This window comes from Micromys minutus, assembly GCF_963924665.1.
Source record: "Micromys minutus genome assembly, chromosome: 8".
Taxonomy (NCBI): domain Eukaryota; kingdom Metazoa; phylum Chordata; class Mammalia; order Rodentia; family Muridae; genus Micromys; species Micromys minutus.
In genome coordinates, this window is record NC_137977.1 from 20,123,696 (window position 1) to 20,135,456 (window position 11,761).

The following is an 11,761-nucleotide window of genomic DNA, read 5'->3' on the forward strand; positions in this document are numbered from 1 at the left end:
TATGTGCGTGTGTGAGTTCAGATGTGCTATGGCTTGTGAAAGTCAGAGGGAAACTTTCCGGGGTCAGTTTTCATCTTTCTCCTTGTTTTGAGGCGGAGTCTCTCCTTTTTCTGTCCTGTCGGCTGGCCCTCAACTTTCTGGGCAGTTCTCCTGCCTCAGCCTGTCATCTGCTGTAGGGGTGGGGAGATCACAGAATCCCACACTGGCTGATCCTGTGATTCTAGAGATTAAACTTGTGCCATCAGGCTTGGCTGGAAAGTGCTTTTGTTGGATAAGCCATTTTGCTAGGCACGCTTAGCTATTTTTAATGGTAGCTTCATATTCAAATTATAAGTACACCAAACAGACATAGCCAACTGTGACTTAGACACCACTGTACTTAAACCATGCTCTATCACAGCAACCCAGGACGCATACATTTGTCATAGACCCTGGCACTGCTGCCCTAAAGGGTGCCCTGTAAGTACGATTCAAGGAAGTGAACAGTCCTCTTGGATACCCTATAGCTTCTTGATGCATTTATAGGTCAGTGAAACTTTAGCAATGCTTAAAGGAGGCAGGGGCAGTTTTGCCTCTGTGCTTTGTTTAAATAAACCCTGCTTTGTTTGTTTGGTAGCTAATCCAAGGATAACTATAGTAAACTTCCAGGAAGCATCTCCCAGAATGGGGCTCTTGCCTCTATAGGATCTCAGCGGTGATTTGTTCCAGGATTGCTGGGCAAAGGGCTGTTTGCTTTTCTGTACTTCTGTTTACACACTGGTAAAGCTGGCAAAGGTCAGATTCCTGCCTTACCTGTGATACAGGCCACACACTACACTGACTATAGAGACTGGGTATCACAGTAATAATCCCATAACTGCAGAGCCAGGGATGTTTAGGTTACTTCCATTTCCTAACAACAGCCTGGCCAGACCAGTGGGGTTGCTTTCATTGAAAAGAGCAAGCACTATTGTTGGGTAGTCTTTTCAACCTTTTAGGCTCATCACAGACTGAGAGGTAATCAAAGACACGGAGGAGAAACGATGAAGCTGTCATCTTGAAAAGTTTTCTTTTTCCGATTGCGTGCCTGAGGTTGAGCTCATCAATCTTCTTGCATCTTATTCTTTGAGACAGGCTCTCTCAATCAAACCCAGAGCTCACTGATCAGGCTTCTCTAACTAATCAGCTTGCTCTGGGGTTTCCCTGTCTCTGCCTTCTAAGGCTAGAGTTACAGGTGGATGGTTTACATGGATTCTGGGGACCTGAATTCCTTGGGCTTGCACAGCTTTAACCATGGAGCAACATACTCAGCCCAGGCACGACCCGACCTCCCTCCCCCACCCACCCGCCCATGGGCCCTTTGGAGGACTTCTTTTTCTGGTGGCAAAAGGAGAGAACTGGTTTATATATTGTCAGAAGCTTTGTTGCTGTCCTGGAGCCAGCAGGTGAGCAAGTAACTGACCCACTGCTGAGACCCCTCAAAGCATCTGGGTCAGTGTCAGTGGGTTTGGAAACTGGGGTGTGAGGAGAGTGCTTCTTTGGGAGACCTCTTAGGATATTCATCTTCCCTGATTTGTACAGATGGCCACAAAGAAACTGGACCGACCCAGAGAACAATGTACGGACAACTGTGCTCAGCACAGACTGTGAAGGACTTGTCCTGAGCCCCCTTCTCCCCCTCTAAGCATCTGTCCCTGCCCTGGGTGTGCAAGCACACAGTATATTCATTACTTTTTTTATGCAACAAAATACTTGACAAAAGCAACCTAAGGGGAGAAAGGATTTTTTTAGTTTGTTCTCAGTTTGAAGGTATAGTGCGTTATGGTGGGGGAAGGCATGAAGGCAGGAACTTGAGGTGGCTGGTCATAGCCCACAGTCAGAAAGCAGAGAGCAGTGGAAGGGTGTTTTCTCCATTTTGGTCAGTCTAGGACCCAGCCTGATGGAATGGTGCCACTCACATTTAGGGGGTGGGCCTTCCCAGATCAATTAACCCAATCTCTCTCAGACATATCCAGAGAGCTGCCTTCTAGGTGACCTCAGATTTTGTCAAATTGATAATCAACACATCCTGTTTACTTAGGATAATCAGAGTTGATGCGTATTTTGGGATATAGTTAATTTTCTTATTACTAAAATCTGTCCCACGTTTGACATTCCAAAAAAAGAGGCTGAGGTAGAGGTATACGAGAGAGAGTGGGTGGGGGGGTGAAGGCATGTGCTAGAGTTGTGTCTCAGAAGAATAGACTAATATTAATGGCATATGACATCTCTTTTCATTACGAGTGCTCTCTGATTGGATTTATTTACTCATCTATTTATTTTATTGAGCCTGGGTCTCATTCATCCCAGGCTGGCCTAGAATTCAGTATGTGGTTGAGGTTGACCTTGAACTTCTTATTTTTCTATATTGACCTCCAGGATATGCTCTCAGTCTTGTGCTCTCTATCCCTGTCTGTCTGTCTGTCTGTCTGTCTGTGTCTCTCAGTGTGTGTGTGTAGGCCAGAGGTCAACTTTAGATCTTCGGATGTTTTCCTCAATCATGCTCCATCTAATTTTTTGAGATAGTGTCTCTCACTGAACCCGAAACTCATTTACTTGAGCTAGGCTGGCTGACCATCAAACCCTAGTGACTAATCTGTTTCCACTCAACTGTAGCAACACTAGATTTTATGTGGATGTTGGGGATCTAAGTCAGGTCCTCTTGCTCTTGTGGCAAGCACTTTACTGACTGAGGCATCTCCTCAAGGCCCCCAGAAAAGATCCTTAAACTCTCAGGATCACACCCTGGTCCCTTGAAGCTAGGTATGCACGTATCAGGTGCAAAACGATGTTTCCCTAAGTCTTACTATCTTAGTTGTTGTACAGCCACATACATGTTACACTGCTGTAATAGAGTGTCTGGGGAACACGTGAACACGTATATACACATACATACACACAAACACACACACATATATGGAGAAGGATATTATGCAGTTCAGTTTTAGATGGTGACTACATAAGATAGGGTGGACCTGCCTAGATTGTCCACTAGTGAAGGCTTTGTGGCTGTGCCATGTGGCTAGAAGCCACATTTTCATGTGGCACAGAGTCTCTTTATACCAACCTGCTCTCAGGAGAATTGACCAAATCACAAGAGTGCTACACTAATGCTTTCTAAGGACAGTGCTCCTTGAGTTAGTAACTTTCCCCTTGTCCCCGCCCCCTTAATGAGCCACATTTCCTTCTTAAAAGTGTTGCATTAAGCACACTTTCAGGCCAGAGGCATTAAACAGAAGCAGAAGGATTGAAAGGGAAGATGACCTTGACAGTATCTGGCATTTGTTATGTATAGTGACATTGTTCCTGTTTCCCCTACTAAACTAAAAGGGACATTAGTCCTATATTACAGATAGGGTTTGAACAGTTTGAGATGCTCATGGAACAGGAGTACACAGGGAGCTAATTTCTGACCCCTCATCTGTCTACTCTTCCGCAATACCATTAGACTGGTCTTTGTGTTATCTTCAGAACAAGGGAATGAGAGTCATTTGAGTTCATAAGTTCTTGGACACCTTATCATACTTTGATTCCCTGAAACAAATGGTCCTGCCTGTAGATTATCCTAGATTCATTCCTTATATTAAAAGATAAAACCCACCATTCTAGTGTGAATGCATGAAGGAAGTCTATCTCAGAGATGGTGGGGTGCTCACTAATCTCACACAGGATCTTCTAGCCAAGTGCTCTTGTTAAACTCATTTCGGAGTTTCCATCTTTAAAAGGACAGCAATAAAGCCATGAAAAGACACAAAAACTTTTTCTGAAATTAAAATATAAAGACATCATTTCCCCCCTCACTTTCCCCCTCCAAACCTTCTGTTGTACTCCCCCACACTTGTTCTCTCTTAAATTCATGCTTCCATTTTAAAAATTGATCCTATGCTATACACCATAGAAATATAACCTTCTCAGTCCATATACGGTTACTTGAATGTATATAATTTTAGAGATGACCACTTGTTATTGGAGAGCCAGTCGAGGTTGGGGCTCTTACCTAAAGATGACATATTTCTATTGCTTTCAGCATTCCTTAGTTGTCTGAGGTTCTTTGCCTATTGGTGAGACCCTATAGACTTCCACCTTCCATATAAATTAGCATCTCCATTGGTGTAACCCTTGTTCAGATCCGTTAACTCAGTCATGTTGATGAGTCTTCATAGGTGTAGATTTTCCAATATTTTTAGGAGATGAAATCTCACAGTGAACTTTCTGTTTTCCTGGCTCTTACAGTCTTTCCTCTCCCTATGATCCTTGACTTTTGATGCAAGAGTTGTTTTCTAGATGGGTCTGGGCACCATACGGTAACTTGTTCTTTGTATTTTAATTGATTCTGGTTTTTTGTAATCGTCTCTGTCTGTTTCGAAGAGGCATTTCTTAGACGGGGGTGGGAACTCTATTTACATGTGGATATAGATATTTAGAATGTAAGTAGAAATTGTTCTGGTTTGGTAAATGGCAGTTGTAGGCTCTCCCGCAAGATCCATGTCTTCACCAGCAACAGGGATAGCTGGCTGGCTACCTGGTTTCCAGTACCAGGCATGAGTGCCCTCTTGTTGACTGGATTTTAAGGTCATTTAGAGAGATGCTGATTTCTACAAAGGTATGTGTGCCTCTATTATACCCTCAAGGATTTTGTGCCATGGGGGCCTCATTGTTTGAGTTTATAGGCTTCAAAGATGGGTGGGTTGCTTCCCTTCCTTGAAAATTTTCATGGTATGTCCTGATACCGCATAGATTTTTAAATGTACATTACTAAGTGAAAAAGGCTGGGAAGGTTATATACTAGTTATGGTTAGATTCTGGTAATCAAGGATATAGATGCTGAAGAGAGGGTGCAGCAGTTAGGAGTCCTGGGTGCAATTTCAGATGACCCATGTTTGATTCCAGTCACCTACACGGTGGCTCAAGACCACCTATACCTCCAGTGTCGGGGAATCTGGTGCACTGTTCTGTGCATCAGGCATGCACACACTGCACAGTGTTCACAGTGACAACCACTTGTACATGTGAAACAGATCAAAATTTTAATAAAAATAGCATACGTGATAACAAAAGATGCCCTAATAATATTCTTCAGCTCTTGAATTATAAAAGAAACACAAGAAGCACAGGGAAGACAACTCAGCCATTAAAGGCTGGATTCACAACCTGAAGTATCAAAGAATCCTAAGGAAATCCTGTTTCTCTGCAAGGAAAATCACCATCTTTAGCACGTGTAGACACTAGGCATCAGTACAGAACAACCAAACCCAGAGCCTCTGACAGCGCCCAAATGTGAGAGGGGGCCTGGATAGAGTGGTAGGATCTGGCCTTTGCTGGTAGGAACACAAAATGATTCAGCTACTTTAGAAGATAGCTTGGGAAATTCTTTTAACGCTGAATTTATTCTTGCCATTTGGTCCAGAAATTGCATGTCTCAATATTTCTCCAAAGGAGTCTATAATTAATATTTATAAATACTTGAATACCAGCTACTTTCGGCTACCTTATTTACAATTATCTACAATTAGAAGCCAAAAGGATGCTTCTTACTAGGTGAGAGGAAGAGCTGTGGCGTTTCAGACACCGGCTGGTATAGAGCGCTGAAGGCCATGAGCTCCGAAGCCATGGAAAGATACAGGAAGCTCACTCTCCCCCACGCCCCGTGTCTGCTATACCTGCAGACTGCATTGTCAGTGCACGTGGAGGGCTAAAGTTGATGTCAGGAATCATTCCTGATTGCTTTTGCACCTTAGACACCGAGCATCTCTCAGTCAAATCCAGATCTTGCTGATGCGGCTCACCAGCCAACTAGCCCTAGGGACACTGTCTCTCACTGTCTCTACTTTTTAAGGCTGGAATCCCAGGCAGACAGCCACACCTGTCCAGCATTTTGAGGGTTCTCTGATCCAAACTTTTGCCCCCAGTCTTGCGTGACAAATGCTTTAGCCACTGATCCATCTCTCTACATACGTGACAGAAGTGAAGGGGGGGATTTCAAATACATATAACTAACTGAAAGATACCTACCTACAAGGTAACTGTACTGTGAAGTTCCAACTCTATGACATTCCAGAAGAGGCAGAGTAGTGCGGAGTGTGAACAGATCATTTGTTGATGGGAATTGGGGTAAGAGGGGTTATATCTGGCATACAGGAGACAGTGAACTGCCCCATATATGGTGTGCACGATGCTGTAATGGTAAACACGTTACTATACACTTGCTTGTCCAAACCCATAAAACATACATCACCAAGAGTGAACCTAGTAGAAAAGTGGGCTATCAGGTTAATCAGTTGTAATGAGAGGCCACTTTGATGCAGATGTTGACGGAGGGGAAGGTAACATGTTATGAATAGTCTTGTCAACCTGATACAACCTAGAGTCACCGTGAAGAGAATCTCAGTGAGAGAGTGTCTAGATCGAGTGGGTCTGTGTGCAAGTTTGTGGGGATCGTCTCGGTCGCCTTAACTGATGGGAAGGGACTCAGTGCAAACGTGGGTGACGCCTGCCGTGGACTGTGAGAGAGTGTACTGAGCAAGCTGAGCACCACGCAGACATCATTTTCTCTGCTTCTGATGTGGCGCTACTGTGATGTTTCCATTATGATGGACTGAAACCTGGAACTGTGAGATAAAGTAGGTCCCTTCTCCTGACACTGGTTTTTGTCAGGGCAATTGAGCACAGCAGCAGAAACAAAACCAGGACACTATGCCTGAGTGTGAGCAGCAGGGATGTGGAGAATGGCTGTGTCTTTGGCTCAGTTTTGTTGTAAATCGAAAACCATTCTAGAAGGAGCTGGAAAGATGGCTCAACAGTTAAGCAAATTATGCTTTGGCAGAAGACCTGTGTTTGGCTCCTAGTTCTTAGGCTAGAATGCCTGTCATTCTAGTTCCATGGATTCTGAAACCCTCTTCTGGACTCTGTAGGCATTTGCAATCACATGCACACACCCAGTGCATGCACACACACCATGTAAAACAAACGAATCTTTAAGAAGCTGTTCTGAAAAATAAAGTCTATTACAAACATTGTTTCTCTGGCTCTTCTAAATTCTGGTCCACAGTGCACATACTCTGTTCCCAAGCCTTTGCTCTCTCTTACCATATCGTTGCTTCCCAAATACTGTCCTAAATGATAATTTCCCTGTAGTTTTTTTTTCCATTCAAAATTTCTGTATGTGTGTATTCATATGTATGGGAGCACATGGAAACCAGACCACAGCCTTGATGTCATTCCTCAAGATACTGTCTACCTTGTTTTTTTGGAACAGCATTGCCCACTTTTACCCGGAACTTGCTAATTTGCTTAGGATGGCTACCCTAACTTGCACAGCCCATATACCCTATGCCCAATGCCCCCTGCTGTGTGGTGTGAGTTTGTGTGTGCGTGGAAGGGTGGTGAGAGGCTAACCTTGGCTACAATTCATTAGGAGCTGTCCAGCTTGTTTTTTGGGACAAGGTCTCTCACTGGCCTGCACTTAAGTGTCAATTAGGCTGGCTGGCCAGTGAGCCTGCTTCTTTATTTTCATTCTGGAGATGGCACTAGAGCCTCAGCATTCTTTCTTGATGTACAGTTGTTTCGAGTCTTTGCTCCTGGGCATCTAATTAATTCCTACATAGATTTGAGGATAACACGTGTATATATTTGGCTGACTTTTCATTTATAATTGTGCTAAGGGCATCAATTTCCTGTTGTTTCCCAATTGTGAAATAGTCTCCAAAGGCTTCTCTTACTGCTGCGCCTGCATGGCCAACTCTTTCCAATGAGGAATGTTTCTGTTACTTTGTATTTTTCTGTCATAGTTTGAAACACCAAAGCGCAGTGAAGCAGAATCAATCTATTCCCAGGGGCTGACTGTAATAGAATTTGACTTCTGCTCATTTTTTCCCCCTCAAGGAGTGTTGGAAGAAATTGCTTTGACAGGCCTGGGGATGTGGATCAGTTGGTAGGCCATTTGCCTAGTATACATGGAGCTGTGGGTTCTGTACATAGTACTTTGTAAGCTGGGCATGATGACACATACTTGTAGCTCCAGCATTTTGGAGGCAGAGGCAAGAGAATAAGAAGTTCAAGGTCACCCCCAGCTACCTAATAAGTTTTAGGTTAAGGGATATATAAGGTTTGGAAGGATGGGGAGGGGTAAGGGAAATAATTACCATGGGAAGATAGTACACAATTATAAAATTAGGAGAGAGACAATGAGGTAAAATATATACTTAGGAGAATGGTATTTTAGAAACCCAGGCTGTTAGATTTTGTTTGCTGGGCTTGTAAATGGGGTATAGATTTATAATGATAATGTGCATATTCATGCATGTACATGTGTTTGCATTTACGTGTGTGGTGTACATCCATGTGTTTGCCCGTGGAGGTCAAGGGTCAACCTTGAATATCTACCTCAATTGCTCTTCATCTTATTCTTACTGGTCAGGAGGTTATTGATGTCTTCAGCCAGCTGGACAGCAAGCGCCAGGATCCTCCTGTTGGTGCTTCTCAAGAATTTGCACGAGCCATCCTGTGCCAAGCTTCATATGCGTTCTACCGTGAGGGTCCCATAGGTCTCACACCCTGCTCTTATCCATATGTTGGACACATCTAAACACCCAGGAGCACTCATTTTTGTTCACCTCTACCTATAGCTCCTGAAAAACTTCCAGGGTACCAGAGTGACCTGGAACTGGTCACATCCCTTGGTATGGCTTTGGGTAGAGGAAAGGGATACCAGCATACTGCACACATATATACAGTTGGCGCTTACTGCACACATATATACAGTTGGCAATCCCTATTTGCAATTCTGCACTGTAGGACTGACAACGTTCAGGGACATCTTTTATCTGCACTGAATCTGAATATCTGTCTTGAACTTCCTTTTTTCTTGTCCTTAGTCTCTAAGCAATATTGTAAACAGTTATTTACACAGTATTTGCATGTATTAGACATTATGAATCATAAGAGATGATTTAAAGTATGTGGAGGAAAAGGTGTCAGTTACGTGCAAATACTCTGCCATATGTGTATGTGTGCATAATTGTGTGTGTGTCCACTCAAGGCCAGAGTACAATCTGAGCTGTCATTTTGACACTTGGTCTCTGATTGGCCTGGAACTTCCCAAGTACAGTAGTGTGGTTTTATAGCAAGCCTCAATTAACTACCTGTTTCTGCTTCCCCAGGGGTTTTTTGCATAAGACTTGAGCATCCTGAATTTTTTTATCCACAGAGGTCATGGCAAGTTCCTCCCCCTCTAGTGATTACATCGTATGTGTCATAGGAAAACCTTATCTTCACGAATACTGAATGACCCTTACTCATTTTCCTACTACAGGATTAGGCAATCTTCTCCTCCCCCACTCACTGGTGGGAAGACTAGGATGCAGTTGGCTTCTTGGTTGTTTCATTTGTAAAATGCTAATACATCGGAGCCTCCCCCTCATTGGACTGTAGGAGTCTGGGAGAAATAATGCTTAACAAATCACTCAGCTCAGTACCAGGCACACAGTAAGTTTGTAGTTAAGGGTTGGGTGATCCTTAGAAGACAGTTAAAGGCCAAACTGGAAAAACCCGAGTGCTTAGTTGGCACTGGGTTAGGCAAAGAGAAAGGGACACAGAGACGTGCCCTAGGGTGCAGGAGGAGGCGTGCGCTGGATGGCCGGCAGGAGGGGAATCCCTGGAAGGGCACTTTCCCAGCCCGCAGGGACTCTGGGATTCCAGGCCACGCATGCGTCTGTCTCCGCACAGAAAGCACCCAACTCCTTCACCTGGTTACCTTTCTAGAGTTGTAAGGAGGTATCTGCTTGGGAGGAGGACGTACGCCTCAGCGTCGCGGTGGCTCTGAATTTGGGACAGCTTAGGTAGCTCACATCCCCAGGCGAAATCGCCAGCGAGTCCGGGGAGTCCCTGACCCGCAGCCCCCAGTGCCCGCCCTCCAGGATCCCTCCTCCTGGGCGGTGAGATCCAGATTCCACAATGTCCCTTTAAAAGGCAGTGTCGTGTCCGGAGGGGGCGGGCTGGGGGCGCTGACCCGCCCGCGGCTGGTCCCTTCTCCCCGCCCCCTCCCTCCTCCTTTGGCTCCCTCCCTCCCTGGATCCCCGCGTTGCTCACTCACTCTCCCCGCGCACGCTCCGTCTCCGTCAGTCCCCTGAGCTGTTCTAGTGCGCGGCGTGGAGCCAGGGCTCAGGCTGGTGGAGCGGCCGGGGCTGGAGGCTGGGAGTGCGGCGTGCACGGCCTCCCCGCGCCATTATCCGCGCTCGCTACGGGCGAGGCCGGCGCCAGGATGGCAGAGATGGGGAGCAAGGGGGTGACGGCGGGGAAGATCGCCAGCAACGTACAGAAGAAGCTGACTAGGGCGCAGGAGAAGGTGAGTGAACCGTAAACCTGCCACACCTCTCACCCCTACCCCTGGGATCTAGCTGGTCACTTCCGGATGATCGCCGCCAAGGAGTCCCGGGGTTTGGTCTCCTTGCACTTAAGGTGCCCCCCTTCTCCCTACCTGGGAGCCGGCAGGGGAGAACGCAGCTGTCCACCTTGTGTTCCCCTTCCCCCATCGTTTTGAATCTTCGTGGCTCCTCTGCAGAGAAGTGGAGGCCCACGCTCCGCTTTGATCCCCGGACGCGGGGTCCACTCTCACCCTACCGTAGAGTCCAAGGGTCAGGAGGCTGGGAGGTGACCCCCAGCCTTCCAGACCCAGGCGCGCAATTCAGGCGGGGCTCGTAAGGAGAGGTGGGGGAGGGAGCATGTCTCATCGCCCCTGGGACTGTTCGCGTCCCAGACTTCTAAGGCTATACTTTCTTAGCTGGCTAGTGCGTACGCCCACTGCCCTCTTTTTCTTTCCTATCGCCTCTCTACCTTAGTCCCCGTAGGAGGGATCGCTTTCCGTTTTCCAAGAGGTGCCTGCGGCCTAGAAGGTCCCGCCCAGACCCACGGGGTAGCAGATTCTGCACCCCTCGCCCCAATAGGGCTTTGGCGGTTGCAGCCGCTGGAGAGAGTGGTGGTGGGAGCTCAAGGCTATCCGGTGGCCCAGAGAGGGGTGTGGAGGGCGCCACGGGAAACCCTATCCCTGTGGTTTGAGAGTATTCTGGGGGTTTTGCAGGGGACGGGATCAGAGCTTCCTGGGACACCCTGACTGTGCAGGAAATGCAGGGATTGGGGGCGGGGGTCCTTCGCTGGCCTGCCTCTTACCCCACGCCGTCCCTGGCTTATTGAATTGGATCACGCCAGCTGCTGACGCCACTTCCCCTGCCAATTCCGACTATGAAATCTGAGATTGTACAATTTGTGCTTCTGCCAGGGATAGCCCCTCATGGCTCTATCTGGGCCGGGGCCTGGTGGGGACAGGGACAGGCTTGCCTTTTTCTGCCCGACTTGGGCTGTTTATAAACAATGACTTTTGCAGCTGAGAGCTTCGAGCTCCCCAAGGATGCAGCCACGTGATGGGGGGGGGCGGGTAGATGTTCCTTAGAGCCCTACTCCTCATCCTTGTGGTTACTAGCTAAGAAGAGGGTTACTGTGTCTGGGGAGGCTCTTGCTAATCCCCTGATCTGACCAGCGCTCCTTTCCCCATCCAGGAGGAAAGCAAAGGGGGAGGGGGGAGTTAGGGCCCTTTCTGTAGTCTGCGGGTGGCTGAGGAGACCCGAGTGACCTAGCTGGAAGGGATAGGCAGATATAGCCACCCTGGCTCCCAGTGACCTAGTAATTTATCTAAGGTGCCTGGAGCTTGCTTCCCACTCCTAAAGGCAATGAATGGAAATATTGGGAGTAA

General features: G+C 46.8%; 1 protein-coding gene across 3 annotated transcripts in view; it reads left to right on the top strand.

Moving 5' to 3' along the window:
• The first annotated feature begins 10,099 nt into the window (after nucleotides 1-10,099).
• Nucleotides 10,100-11,761, top strand: part of BIN1 (bridging integrator 1) — a 54,502-nt gene continuing 52,840 nt past the window's right edge. Inside the window, exon 1 of one of the 3 annotated variants that reach the window (XM_080920264.1) lies at nucleotides 10,100-10,360. In XM_080920264.1, coding sequence (XP_080776390.1) covers nucleotides 10,277-10,360 — 84 coding nt within the window. In that variant the 5' untranslated portion in view covers nucleotides 10,100-10,276. The remainder of the gene's footprint in view (nucleotides 10,361-11,761) is intronic. The other 2 variants (XM_080920262.1, XM_080920263.1) reach the window with 2 other exon arrangements.